The 13,058-nt window shown below is 38.9% G+C and overlaps 2 protein-coding genes across 3 annotated transcripts; both read right to left on the bottom strand.

Annotated features, from left to right (window-relative positions):
• Positions 1-1,384: 1,384 nt before the first annotated feature.
• Positions 1,385-8,867, bottom strand: taf6l (TAF6-like RNA polymerase II, p300/CBP-associated factor (PCAF)-associated factor). The gene is made up of 11 exons (XM_016289081.1): positions 8,572-8,867; positions 7,960-8,046; positions 7,693-7,843; positions 7,556-7,606; positions 7,341-7,435; positions 6,690-6,764; positions 6,355-6,575; positions 6,075-6,207; positions 5,857-5,985; positions 4,892-5,388; positions 1,385-2,132 (listed from the first exon to the last, which is right to left on the bottom strand). Exons 1-11 carry the CDS (start codon positions 8,716-8,718, stop codon positions 1,796-1,798), a joined length of 1,923 nt encoding a protein of 640 aa, XP_016144567.1. The 5' UTR covers positions 8,719-8,867; the 3' UTR covers positions 1,385-1,795.
• A 1,055-nt stretch (positions 8,868-9,922) lies between these two features.
• LOC107597886 (zinc finger protein 36, C3H1 type-like 2) lies at positions 9,923-11,605 on the bottom strand. Of its 2 annotated transcripts, none has more exons than XM_016289082.1 (2): positions 11,418-11,605; positions 9,923-10,942 (listed from the first exon to the last, which is right to left on the bottom strand). In XM_016289082.1, the coding sequence occupies exons 1-2, from the start codon at positions 11,424-11,426 to the stop codon at positions 10,034-10,036; spliced, it is 918 nt and encodes a 305-aa protein (XP_016144568.1). In that variant the 5' UTR covers positions 11,427-11,605; the 3' UTR covers positions 9,923-10,033. The 2 variants fall into 2 exon arrangements, with proteins under 2 accessions (XP_016144568.1, XP_016144569.1); XM_016289083.1 differs by having other exon boundaries at positions 9,923-10,905.
• Positions 11,606-13,058: the final 1,453 nt, after the last annotated feature.

Here is a 13,058-nt window from a genome sequence, read left to right as displayed (position 1 = left end):
GGCTCTTCAACGGCGGTGAGCGGGTTGAGCTTTTTTCCGTCTTCTTGCAGAGTCAGCAAAGAGATGATTCTCATCGCAGAAGGAGAAGATTTTGATGAAATGGCACTGTGAGCCAACTAAGGGGCCGTTCACATATCGCGTCTTTTGCGTGCTCAAGTTTGTTATTTCAAATGTAGACGCGTGGCAGGCACGCTCATAATGTAAGCGCAAACCAATGCACGCAGTGCGACGCGCCCATTTTTTCCAGGCGCATCCGCACCGCATCGAGATAAAAACATTTCAACTTTTCAGAATGCCGCAAGCGCACCGCAGGTCATGTGACAAGAACCAACCAATCAGCTTCATCCTTTCCGTAACAACATTGAAAGCTCAGCCAAGATTGAAGCAACAGCTGATCATAGCTGTACAGATAGCCATTTTTAAATAAATTTAGTAGCAGAACTACTGCAAGCGATTTTTAGTGCTGCAAATCCATTTATCCTTTGCTGAAACTTCCGCGTCTTCAAGGAGAGCGCAGGTCATGGTTGCTTGCTTAGCAACGGCAGACGCCTCCGGAGCGCAAGCGCCCAAATGCTTTTGAAAAAAGCAGAAAGCGGCGCGCCTAGTGTTTTCCACGCGTTTTTAGGCGCGACATGTGAACGGCCCCTTATATAGGCTACACGTCAGCTCCGCCAGGGCTAAAGCGCCATTGGTTTGTGCAGCTACACAAACGTGAACAAATCAGGCTTCAGTAACAGAGCATTTGGTTTGTTGACTGTAATAAATAAGCTATGCTTAATCCAAATTATAAATAAATAAATAAATATTTTGAGTGTGCAGACTTAAATACATAGCTGTAGGTTACTCTGAAAGAACTATAGGATTAATAGATCTAAACAAACAGACAGGGAGACAAACAGATAAACAAAATGGTGCAATAAACTTTATATTTGCTTCTCGGCCGTAAACAACAGTAGTGTCACTTGCTTCTTTTACAATCAACATATGATATTAGACAGCCTCTCAGCAGATATTGAGCTGTATTGCTCCAAAAGTTAAATAATCAGAATATTAGACAATTACAATATTAGTAACTGGGGCGGCGATTTTTAAAGAACTTTTTGTGTTTCAGTCATTCTTGAGAAGTGGGACAAAACAGGGTGCAAAATTGAAAAAATAAAACGAATTTTAACAACTCATTTAGAGTAATGCATTAAGCACTGTTTTTGGTAAATTAATTAAAGGGGGTCATGATGGGACTGTTTAGATTTTACATGAAGCTTATTATACCGGGCCTAAGAAAAATTAAAATCATTGGCATTATAAACAGACTGGGCAGTTTAAATACAAAATAATAAAGTATCACACGAGTACATTACATAATGTATTTATTTATACAGGCCCACATCATTACAAAAAAATAAAAAAAACATGTAAAAAAAAAAAAAAAAGGACATTTACTCATACATAAATACTCTAATAAACAAGGCATTTGTATAGAATAATCTGTTCGGCTTCATCCTGCTGTAAGTACTTTAAAAATAAACTCTATTTGGTGACAGGTTCTATTATACTATCTGCAATACAAACAGAAATAACTATACGAGAATTCAAAGTTGATCAGTAGATCAGAATCAGTAGAGCTATAGCCTAGAAATCCTGGATATAGATTCAAAATAATTTCCTCACAATACAACTTGCCTTGTTTGCATAAAGTATATAGAATTGTTCATCTGTAATTACTCAGATGCAGCCATTTGATGAGATGTCACTGTGATCATGTGTCTCTAAACGTCACATACATCGTCCATGGATTTTAAAGCGGCAGGTGAAGTGAGTAATGGGAACACGTCCAGCGGCGCACAGGTTTGCTGACTCTCCCTATGACCGGTAGCTTGTGGGCATAAGCACGAGGTGGGTGGGTAGTAAGAGGTGGAGTTGGAGTAAAGCTCGTCTGGAAGCGCCGTCCCTGACAGCGTCGCCCCATCTGCCGCCCGCCAATGATGAAAGAGAAAGCAGGAGGTCCAGCCTGAGGCAGCGGGAAGCGGGCTTTAGGAAAAATGTCTCGGGATTGGCTGGTTGAACGACCAGGATGTGACGAAGATGACCTGGAACGTGAGACGGAAGATGAGGAGGAGGAGCGTGCAAGAGATCTGCAGACACAGGACAAAAAGACACCACCAGTGAGAAATGCACGCAACACAAAACAACAAAATGTGATCATCATAATATGAGTTTTGCTAAACATTTTGGACTTGCAAGACTAATGCTGGGTGTCTACAGACATGAACAAGTAAAATTTAAGACCTTTTTAATACCACCTTATATGAAATTTAAGTCCTAAACCTGTAATGGAAATACACATTATATTACATACATACAGTATGTGTAATATTTAATGTGTTTAACATAAAAAGAAAACAAAATATCATCGCTGTAATAAATTATATTTGTATTGTACACTGTATTAAGATATACAGTGAACTTTTCATATCAGCAGACCATATTCCATGCAAAATATCCCCACAAAAGCATCTCATCACCAAGATTTTTGGTGGTGTAAACAATTTATTCTAAAGCAATACTTTCATCAGTGTTCTATCAGCTTTTACATACTTAAATCTGCATATTTGTATTTACCTTTACAAAGGCCTATTTTTACAAATGCATAAATAATGTTTTTATATATTAAACATAAAACGTTGAATACTGTTATTTGAAATTATTTAAACAATAAAAAGGTACTTTAAATGTGAAATTAAAACCACCAGTAGGTGGCAGCAAGTCACTGTTAATAAATGAGTCATTGCGATTGAACCGAATCATTTAAACAGTTGATTCATTCAGGAATGAAACACCATCATGTTGCGCAGAGACGCAAAACAGCGCTGTGGCTGTTTGGAATTATTTTTGTTGTCGAAATAATGCAAAAACAGGCAATATGGTGTCTAAAACGTAAGTCTCTTAATTAACATCTAGTTTATTGAACTGTTGTAAAAATATATATATATATATATATATATCAATGTCACATTTGTAATCATGGTAATTTTTGGAGAAAAAAACGTCAATCTTCATGTGAAATTGATTAACTATATGAAGTGGTATAAATATATACATTTTCTGCCTCCATGTCTTGAATTTTGTGATCATTGTAAATTTATTTTAATAGACTGAATCATGCAGTGAAAGAACACACTCTAAATGCACACACACTAGTCTAGACTTCACGTAATGCGTGCACTCTGTGGGTGTTTTGAATGCTTTTTGCATCGTGAGAATATTCAGCAAAATAGCTCACTTGTCATGGTATGTTACTTAAACCAGTGGTTCCCAACCCTGGTCCTGGAGGCACCTCAACACTGCACGTTTTGCGTGTCTCCTTAATCAAACACACCTGATTCAGATCATCAGCTCAGTAGTAGAGACTTCAAGACCTGAAATTGGTGTGTCAGAGAAAGGAGACATGCAAAATGTGCAGTGTTGGGGTGCCTCCAGGACCAGGGTTGGGAACCACTGACTTAAACAGTCATTAGGTCCGTCAGACTTGAGATATTTTAGCGGTAATGTGACCAAAAATATTTAAGACCCATCGAATCTGAATTTAAGACATTTTAAGACTTTTTAAGGCCTTTTATAGGAAAACGTTATTTAAGACATTTTAAGACTTTTTAAGGACCCGCGGACACCCTGTAATGTATGATTGGGTCCGTATCATTTAAGGCAGGGCTTAAGTATTTTTCCCATTCATTTTCATCATAGGGATTTTTAAAAAGTCTTTGTTGAAGCCATGTTCCAATCAGTTACGAGGTGAATCACAATATTACATTATTTGTATTTGAAAATTGGACAGAAAGACAAAGATACAAGACTAAATGGATTGAATAGAAGAAAAAAAACAATCCCATGAAACACTGCGAACGGCAATCAAAAAGAAAACAATAGAAGATTTGAAATTTAAAGATACATGTAAACAATATATTTGACATTTATTGCAATATATAAATACACACAAATATTGAAGCAGCCTGAGAGTGTAAAGAGAATGACTTATATCATCTTTTGGCGCAATTTGCTTGTCAAAAATCAGAGATTCCTTTGGGAGGATCATGGGTAATTAACCAGGAATTCCACCATTAAACAATTAATTTAAAAATAAGCTAAATAATGCTGGCTTTAACAAAAGCATCCACCATCTATTAACAACCTAGTAGCTCACACTCACAGTAGGTCTGTAGTTGAAGGTTATCATTAACAATCTATGGAAACTTGTTTTCCACCACAGGATAAAAAATATAAAAGCTAATTGCGACTTTTTCATCTCACAATTTAGACTTTTTATAGTTTATCTCTCTAGACTTTCTCTCTAGCAATTATTTTAGACACTTTGTCAAAAAAACTGTGAAATAAAAGAAGTAATTGCGACTTTTATCTCAGAATTCGGACGTTTTTTTTCCCTCACAATTCACAATTTTTTTCTCAGAATTGCAACGTTATATCTCGCAATTCTGATTTTGAAAAAAAGTTACTTTTTAAATAACAAAAGCATCCACCATCTATTAACAACCTAGTAGCTCACACTCACAGTAGGTCTGTAGTTGAAGGTTATCATTAACAATCTATGGAAACTTGTTTTCCACCACTGGATAAAAAATATAAAAGCTAATTGCGACTTTTTCATCTCACAATTTAGACTTTTTATAGTTTATCTCTCTAGACTTTCTCTCTAGCAATTATTTTAGACGTTTTTTTTCCCTCACAATTCACAATTTTTTTCTCAGAATTGCAACGTTATATCTCGCAATTCTGATTTTGAAAAAAAGTTACTTTTTAAATTTTTTTTTTTTTTTTTACCTGTGGCAGGATCAATTCCCCTATGGAGAAAATTACTAGGATGTTGTTCAACTCCTACCTCCCTGGGACAGTAGCAGCCAGACTAGGTGGTTGTGGTTCCATACGAGGGCTTCCATCTTGTCTTGGGCTTATATTCATACTGGCAGTTAGCTGGGGCATTTTCCGTGTATTCTCAAGATTGGGGGCACTGCTCGCTGGCTCTTTCCTGCCCTCTAGTGGTTGGCAGGGACCTGGAGGCGTGGCGCCACCTAGTGGCGGGCCAGTGCTGAAGCGCACAGCCAGACTGTCTCCAAAAAAGGAGTAGAGTTCACAGTACATGGCAGGAAGAGATACAGGAGTCCACTCTTCCCATGGGCAGCCAGCTCCACCTGCTTGGAGATGGCTTGCAATGCCAAGAGGGGGTTCTGAAAGAGGTTCGGAAGGTGGGCTGAGGCCAGGCGAGTTTTCTCTGAAGCCGACAGCCCCTGTGGTAGTGCCTGGTAGACCTGCACCGCTTCCTTCTGCTGCCAAGGTCAGACTGAGAGCCTTCATCTTCAGCAAACGCTCTACCGCCACCTTCAGGGAGGAAAGTAAAGTGGTCACTTGACTTTAGAGGTTTAGATAAGAGACATTTAGGCTGGGCTAATGAAGCGTTGGATGGAAGGTAGTGTCAATAATGAAAATGAAATCTCAATATAGCTTTTAAACACTGCAATTTAATTAAATAAATATATGCACATCATGTTTCAAAATGAAGAGCGGCACTTTGTTCTTTTACACGTGAGCAGCTCATGAATCTGGTGTTTTTTTAGTTTTCCAGAGTGGGTCTCTTATAACTTGCAACTGGGAACACAAAATGCTCAAACCATCTTTCCAAACTTCCAAGTTGTTGTAAACAAAAGAGCAGCTTTAAGGACTCTCTGTGGTTTCCAGCAAAATAAAAGATGAGTACAAACATAGAACTTGAATAAATCAATACATTTATATCAGCATCCTGGAAAGAAACATATGCACCACAGACATTGTCTAAAGTACTGTACTTACCAAAATGGCTCCATAGACTTTGTGGCCGTCTGCTTTCACCTGAGCGTTGGACACAGAGTAATCATCTAACACAGCTTGTAGATTCGCCCAATAGGCAGGGAGGTGAGGATACAGCACACGTTCAACAGCCTGTGTTAAAACACATACACACAAACAGTGTGATAATTAGTAGTAAAAAGCACATTTGTGTTTGTGGGTGTTGTGCTGTCTGTGTTTACCTTCCAGCCGAGAGCATGCAGACCCACTACAGCTCCATAGTGGGAACACAGAGGTCTAACCGGATCGGAGAGAACCTTCTGCAGAGACAGAAGGATCTGATGGTACAGCCCACTCACAAGATCACCATGTGTCCTACAAGTCAACAACAACAAAAAAACAATCAGTCAGACTAGTGTTTGAACTGGATCGATTGATTATAGTTTCAGCTTACCAGAACACTTACTATAAAAGTTCATAATGTAACAAGTATTACTTTACTGTAGGATGCTAAAGAAATACCAGAAGATGTGGCTGAGCAGAAGGGCTGCATAGTCTCTCAGGGTCCAGTGGTCATTGAGGGGGTTGATGGAAGCAGCCAGAGGCTCCAGGATGCAGTACATGACACTGGACACCAGACTGCGCACGTATGAGCCCAGGTACAGGTACGGGTTCTGCACCAAACTCTTCACCATGTGTAGGAGTCTGTTTAACTGGTCCAGATCATGACTTACTGACTTTACCTAAGAAAGACAATCATACATTATGAATCAAGGTGCACATTTTTACAGTAATTACAAAAAAGGTCATTATTATATAAGGAAATATTTGACTTTGTATGCCATGGACAAACTTACCCCACTGATGACGTAAACAAAGTAAGGCAGGAGGGCAGCGATCTTTGAATTGGACTGGAGGTCTAGCAAAGCCACCTGATGGAAAAAGAAAAACATTATTATACTAGCAAGAGAAAACACTAGACACATTAATAAAACAAATACACTACAGTTAAAAAGTTTTGGGATGGTATGATTTTTTAAAAAGGCTTGTAATGTTTTAAATGCCATCTCTTATGCTCATTGGGGTTGCTTTTTTAAAATTAAAAATACAGTAAAAACAGTAATATTGTGAAATATTATTACAATTGATAATTTACAAAATATTATATTTTTATTTTAATATATTTATCTCTGTGATGGCAAAGCTGATTTTCAACAGCCGTTACACTCCAGTCTTCAGTGTCCCAAGATCTTTCAGAAATAATTCTGACAAAAATAGGCTGATTTGCTGCTCAAGAAACATTTCTTATTAATATCAATGTTGTAAACAGTTGAGCTCCTTAATATTTTAGTGGAAAGCGTGCTACATTTTTTCAAGATGCTCTGATGAATAGAAGGTTCAAAAGTTGTTTAGGATGTTTGCTTCTTTTTGTTGCAATTATTATTATTCGTTTTTTTCCTGTTAATAGAAATGCCTATACATAAAGTATTCAAAAAAAATGTAAGTACCTTCATGAGATGTGGGTCCTCTCCTAAAATGGCTCGTGTTATTTGTTGGTAATACTTCAGCAGATCCTCTGATAGAGACTGAACAGCAGTGGGCACTAATAAGACAACACAAATAAACCAACACAGAATAGAGCTGGGTGAACTACTGAAAACTTACAGTATGCTATCAGATAAGTCAATTAAAATAAACAGAAATTAAGATATTTGAGGTTTACCTGTGCCTTGAGGTTCCAGATTGCCTTTTCCATCAAGATATGACACATGCACTGCCAATGACACAAAGCAGATATGTCTTTGTTAAAAATGCATGATAGTAAACTTGAAAACATTACACTAATGATACCCGCCATACCTCGAACCATCGTCTCTGCACAGCCTTTGGGGATGTTAGTAGCAAGCGCCAACTCCACCAGATTTATCTCCCGATCCTCTACAAAGAAAAGCTCTCCTTCCTTTAATGGACGGAACGGTAGGGCATCTTGTGCACCATAGCCGCAAATAGTCTAGAATACATGCAGCAGGTGTAATGCTGTTCTCCAGATGTTGAAGTGTAACAAACACCACCACAATGCAAATTAACATTAAAAACTCTTTCAAACAGAATGGCGAATATATATACCTCAGTATTGCTCCACCGTAGCGCTCTGTTCAAGTCTTCCACGCTCAGCTTCCTTCTCTTTGCGTGTCTCATGAACTGTGAGCTGTTCTGTAGTGGGACAAAGAGATGAACAGACTTTATGGCAAAATGTTTGACACTTTACAAAGTCTTTTATTACAAATGCTTTAGGAGAATATAAACACATGCAGGCAAAATAACAACTACAAAACTTAAGCAGGAAACATTTTAAGGCAGTAGCACAAATCAGCACAGCTTTAAAGCAATAATTAGGTGCGTGTGAGCATGCATCTCTTATGCAGTAGTATCCATCAGCACAACAAAGAACAAGACATCTACATGTACAAGAGCATGAAATGCATTTCAGATAACAGTTATAATCTGAAATCTGGAATAACAGCACATATTACTATTGCTTTAAAGAAATAAGACAGGTGCATGTATGAGAGCACGGCGGTAAAGTTAGTTTAAACATCAAGCGACTTGAATGGCCTTGCTGAGACCGTAGAACCCATCAGAACAGCTTGCAGGGGACATTCAAACACAGCCATATACAGTAGCACGCAATGCATGTAATTATAATACATCTGATGAACTCGTGAAGTCGTATGTGACCTGTGTTGCCTCTCTGAGGCGGTAGCACACATCCTCCGCCAGCAGAGCTGCCACCTCCTCGCTGAGCTCTACTCCGCTGCTCTCGGCCATTAGTTTGATGGATTCCCGGGGCACCTCCGCGAAGCGCCGTTCCTCCCTCTCGGTCATCTTTACGATACCTTCCTATTGACGACGTATCGGTTCACGTATACAAAGTTACATTTATTTTATTATACTTTACCAGCATTATATGCCTGCATTAGCACAAGCAGCTAAGCTCTCCGGACTGTTTATTCAACACACTGGTGGTGAACTCGTGGGAGGCGCCTGATTGGCTTGAACTCCGCGCATGCGCATCTATGCTGGGCTCAGAGATTGACTCATTTTAGAATCGATTCATCAAGTGATCTTACATGGTTTCCATTATCAGTAATGAAAGACATTAAAAATGAAAAGCTAAGTTAACTAATTTTATGCCAACTTGTTCTTCCGTCAGTGTTACGCTATAAAGCCAAAAGTACTTTGGCAGGTAGTGGAGAAAAACCCTAAATCCTCTGGTACTATTATATTTTTGTAGGGTAGAAGGGTCTTAATACTCAAAAGCAGCCTTCAACATACATCAAAAGTGAGATTCCCTGAACCCCCGCACATAATACTGCTACTAAAATTATTAAAAGTTAATTTAAGGAATATTTACAGAATAGTTTTTCATATTTTAATGTTAATAGTAAATAACCTTCGTTTGCCAAAAATAAAATTAATTTCATTTTCATTTAGTTTAAAGATGAATTAAATTAATGTTTTATGCCCTCAATTGATAAGCAGAAAAATGTAAATACAAAACAGAATTTCTGAGTGGAATTTTTTTTATATATAGGCTATTGTAAAAATAAATTTTAATAAATTAAGTTTTAAGTATTAAGTATTAAGTATTATTTGCATATAAACCCCCCCCCCCCCCCCCCCCCCCCGCCACAAAAAATAAAAACTGACATGGCCTCGGTCAATATCAGGGCTACAGTGTCACAGAATGTTGTTTACTTTATGAAGAACAATCATGTCAAGTTAGTAAGTCACAAAATAAAAACTAACCCACACAAAATCCTTTTAGGAGGTTTTATTGAGCGCAAAGAATGCTGATGAGTCTCAAATAATTTAAAGTCATTGTTTAAAAGTCCATAAGTTGGAAACCTACATATATATACACACAAAAATGTCTCAAGTTACACTTAAGGGGCTTCATGCAGTCAGTCAAAAGTGGCCTCAAGTACAAGACAGACTTGAATTAAGAAAATAAAGCAAACATTTGAGAATCGGTCTCAAAAGGCAGTTAAAATAAGTTGCAAAGGGACACTGTACACAACTAAATAAAAACGACGTTAAAAATAAATTGGCACAGTACAGTCACAGTTAAAGCTTACAGCGGTTAGCTTCTGGGATCATCTTGCCACAGACGTCACGACAGCGGCTTATCCAGAGCATCTTAAGGACCAGCATTGGCAGCGTTCTCCAGCTGCTGGAGCCGAAGGGCCAGGGGGAGCAGAAGATCATTCAGATGTTGGCTGCTGAAGGTGAAAGCATTGTTGGCTACCGCTTCTACCGATGGTGGGGTGACTGGACCAGAACCGTCAGGGTACACCGGCGAAGCAAATGCAGATGGAGGGGACAAGGACGGTGGAGAGCACGTGCCTGAGGCAGGTGAAACAGATCCCCCATTGGTCATCTGATGAGGCCAGGATGTGTGGGTTGAGTTGACACCTTTGATCGAGTTGGGAAGCCCATGTTGGAATCGACAACGGGTGCCATAGAGACAGAAACCAAAAGCGCTGAAGGTGCAACAGAGGGCACCAAGAGGCTTCCACTCTTGGGAAGGTAACGAAGGTTGGCAGGTTCGCTCTTCCTCTCTACCATCGGATTCGGAACCACCCTCAACATGCAAGAAGTGGCATCTGGTACCGAAGGGGCAAACCCCAAATGCACGAAAGGTACGGCAAGGCACGTTCCTGCGCCGTTGACGGACAGGCCTCTTCTCTTTAAGGCCGTGCACGAAGAGACACCGTGTGCCATAGACACAGTAGCCAGCAGTGTGGTAGGTACGGCACAGCTCGGTTTTGTACTTGGGATGACGGGAGGGTACGTGGAGATCGTGGAGGCCGTGGGCGAACTGGCAGCGTTCGGTATACTTGCAGGTACCCGTCTCAGCGTAGCGGCTGCACAGTTCTGTCTTGTAGCGGGTGGAGCAGAGCCAGGGCGTCATCGGGGGTGATGGGGACTCAACCAGGGGAAGCAAGGCCTCAGCAAGAGACAACTTCCCACCGCCTAAACCCTCCTCGGGGAAGAAAGCCTCATTCTGGCCTTCAGTGGGGAACAGAAACAGGTCATCTTGACTAGTCTGGAAAAAAACCAAAGTACAAGTAGCCTTTCAAATTCACCTACTCCCAAGATATTTAAAAAGGCATTTTACCACTGCCTAGAAACCATAAACTAATTGTCATAACTTCTAGTGCATTGCTTAGAAACCATAGTTTATGCATTTTTAGAAGCCATAGTGAATCATTACACTGCCTAAAAACCATTGCAATATTAAAAATCACACACACACACGTTTATCAGACACTTATCCAAAGCCAACAGTAACTATAATATAGCCTACATGCCAGGTCTAGTTAAGTTTTCACATTTACCATTGCCTAGAATCACTAGCAAATTTACAACTTCAGTTACTAGAAATGGTAATACACACTTCAGTGACCCAAAGTAAAAAGCTACTCCATAACGTTACTTTGAGATATTTTTAAAATAATTAGACGCAGATCATGGTGACAAAAGAACGAAACTGAAGACAAGACAACAAACAAGCAACTTACCTCAAACATTTTAGACAGCTTTACAAAACTCAACAACAGCTCAACACAACGGGGTCTTTTGTCGTTTAAAAAGTGAGGCTAAACCCGAATGCACTCCGGACAAACACCTGACTCCGTTACCCTATTCCAGATAAAAGACGCGGACTACACCCAGTGCCTGGCAACAACTGTTCGCCCTGTTGTTTTAAAGCTGACCCAGATTCCGTTCCCGAGTCCCCTTTAAAATATGAATCAGCTGTGAAGCGTTCGAATCGTTGAACGTTCGAATCAGCCAATCAGGTTTGGCTGAGGTGACCGACAATCTAATTTGGAACTACTCTGAACTGATGATGGGTTTGTCTGCTGTGGGTGTTTTCAATTTGATCAAATTGGGATATTGCCGGTGCCTTGTAGGGTCTACTGGAATAAACATCTGACAAGTAGCTTGTTAGTCGACTTCAAAGGGCGAACTCCGAATATACACACAGGCCCATCCTGTATCAAATACCGCATCACACCTCGAGTTGTTAATTGAGCGTTTGTGTGTGAAGTGCAGATCGGAGTCGTATTAAGGCTTGAGATGAGGATATACATTTCCCGCAAACAAGCAATGGACCATTACAATCTTAAATTACGCCACTTACTTTAAAAGGAAACAACCAAATTTTGGCAGCAGATGCAATTTCAAACGAGTTTATTAGCTATATTAAACGTTATATATAACTACATATATATATATATATATATTTTTTTTTTATGTGAAAGTTTTGACTGATTTGGACGAGTCTGGCCTTAAATCAAAGTAGAATTTTATATTAATGTGCTTATGGCAAGCTGTTTTAACATTTAATCTATAATCCGCGCTAGTATCTAATTTAACGTTACTAGTACTTATATTTTAGATATTAGTATCTTTTCCATTAAGTACTAGTGCTTATTCTTTAGGTACTAGTGTCTTTTGTAAAGTTACTAGTACTTAATCATTAGATACTAGTGCTTATTTATTACGTACTAGTACTTATTCATTAGATACTAGTACTTATTGATCAAATACTAGTACTTATTCATTAGATACTAGCACTTATTTCAATAGTGACTAGTAACTATTATATTGCCACTAGTAACAAATTAAAATTTGTGCTATTGACTTTTATGGGGATCCGTCATATGGCAAGCCGGTTTAACATTTAATCTATAAGCCGTACTAGTATCTATTTTCTTGGTACTTAAGGATTTGCAAATGTTTACCTCAGTGTTCATAATTATTTTTGCAGTTTTTACTCAAATTAGGGTTTTGTGAGCAATAATGAGTACTCAGTTAATGTAATTTCTTTTTCATTCATACTCGTGGCCGGAGGGGCCCTTGCACAGAAACTCCCCAAGTGAGACTCACTGATGACGTTCCAGGAAATCCCTTATTTGGACAAAGACATTCAGCTTTCGCTGTATGTAGCCTAGTAGCTGAATAACATTTACTGATGAAACATGAAGAAAATAAACAATGACTGCGACAACATATGGTTTTATCTGTGCTCTTCAAGCCATCTCGGGTATTTTTATAAGAATAAAGTTTAAAATGCAATGCTAATCGATATAGCCTTTATCACTGTATAGAATGATATAAATTGGCATGATTTCGGCCTCATTCTTTATAATGAAACC

This window comes from Sinocyclocheilus grahami, unplaced genomic scaffold (genome assembly GCF_001515645.1).
Source record: "Sinocyclocheilus grahami isolate Dianchi unplaced genomic scaffold, SAMN03320097.WGS_v1.1 scaffold240.1, whole genome shotgun sequence".
Taxonomy (NCBI): domain Eukaryota; kingdom Metazoa; phylum Chordata; class Actinopteri; order Cypriniformes; family Cyprinidae; genus Sinocyclocheilus; species Sinocyclocheilus grahami.
This window is presented reverse-complemented; position numbering and strand designations above follow the sequence as displayed.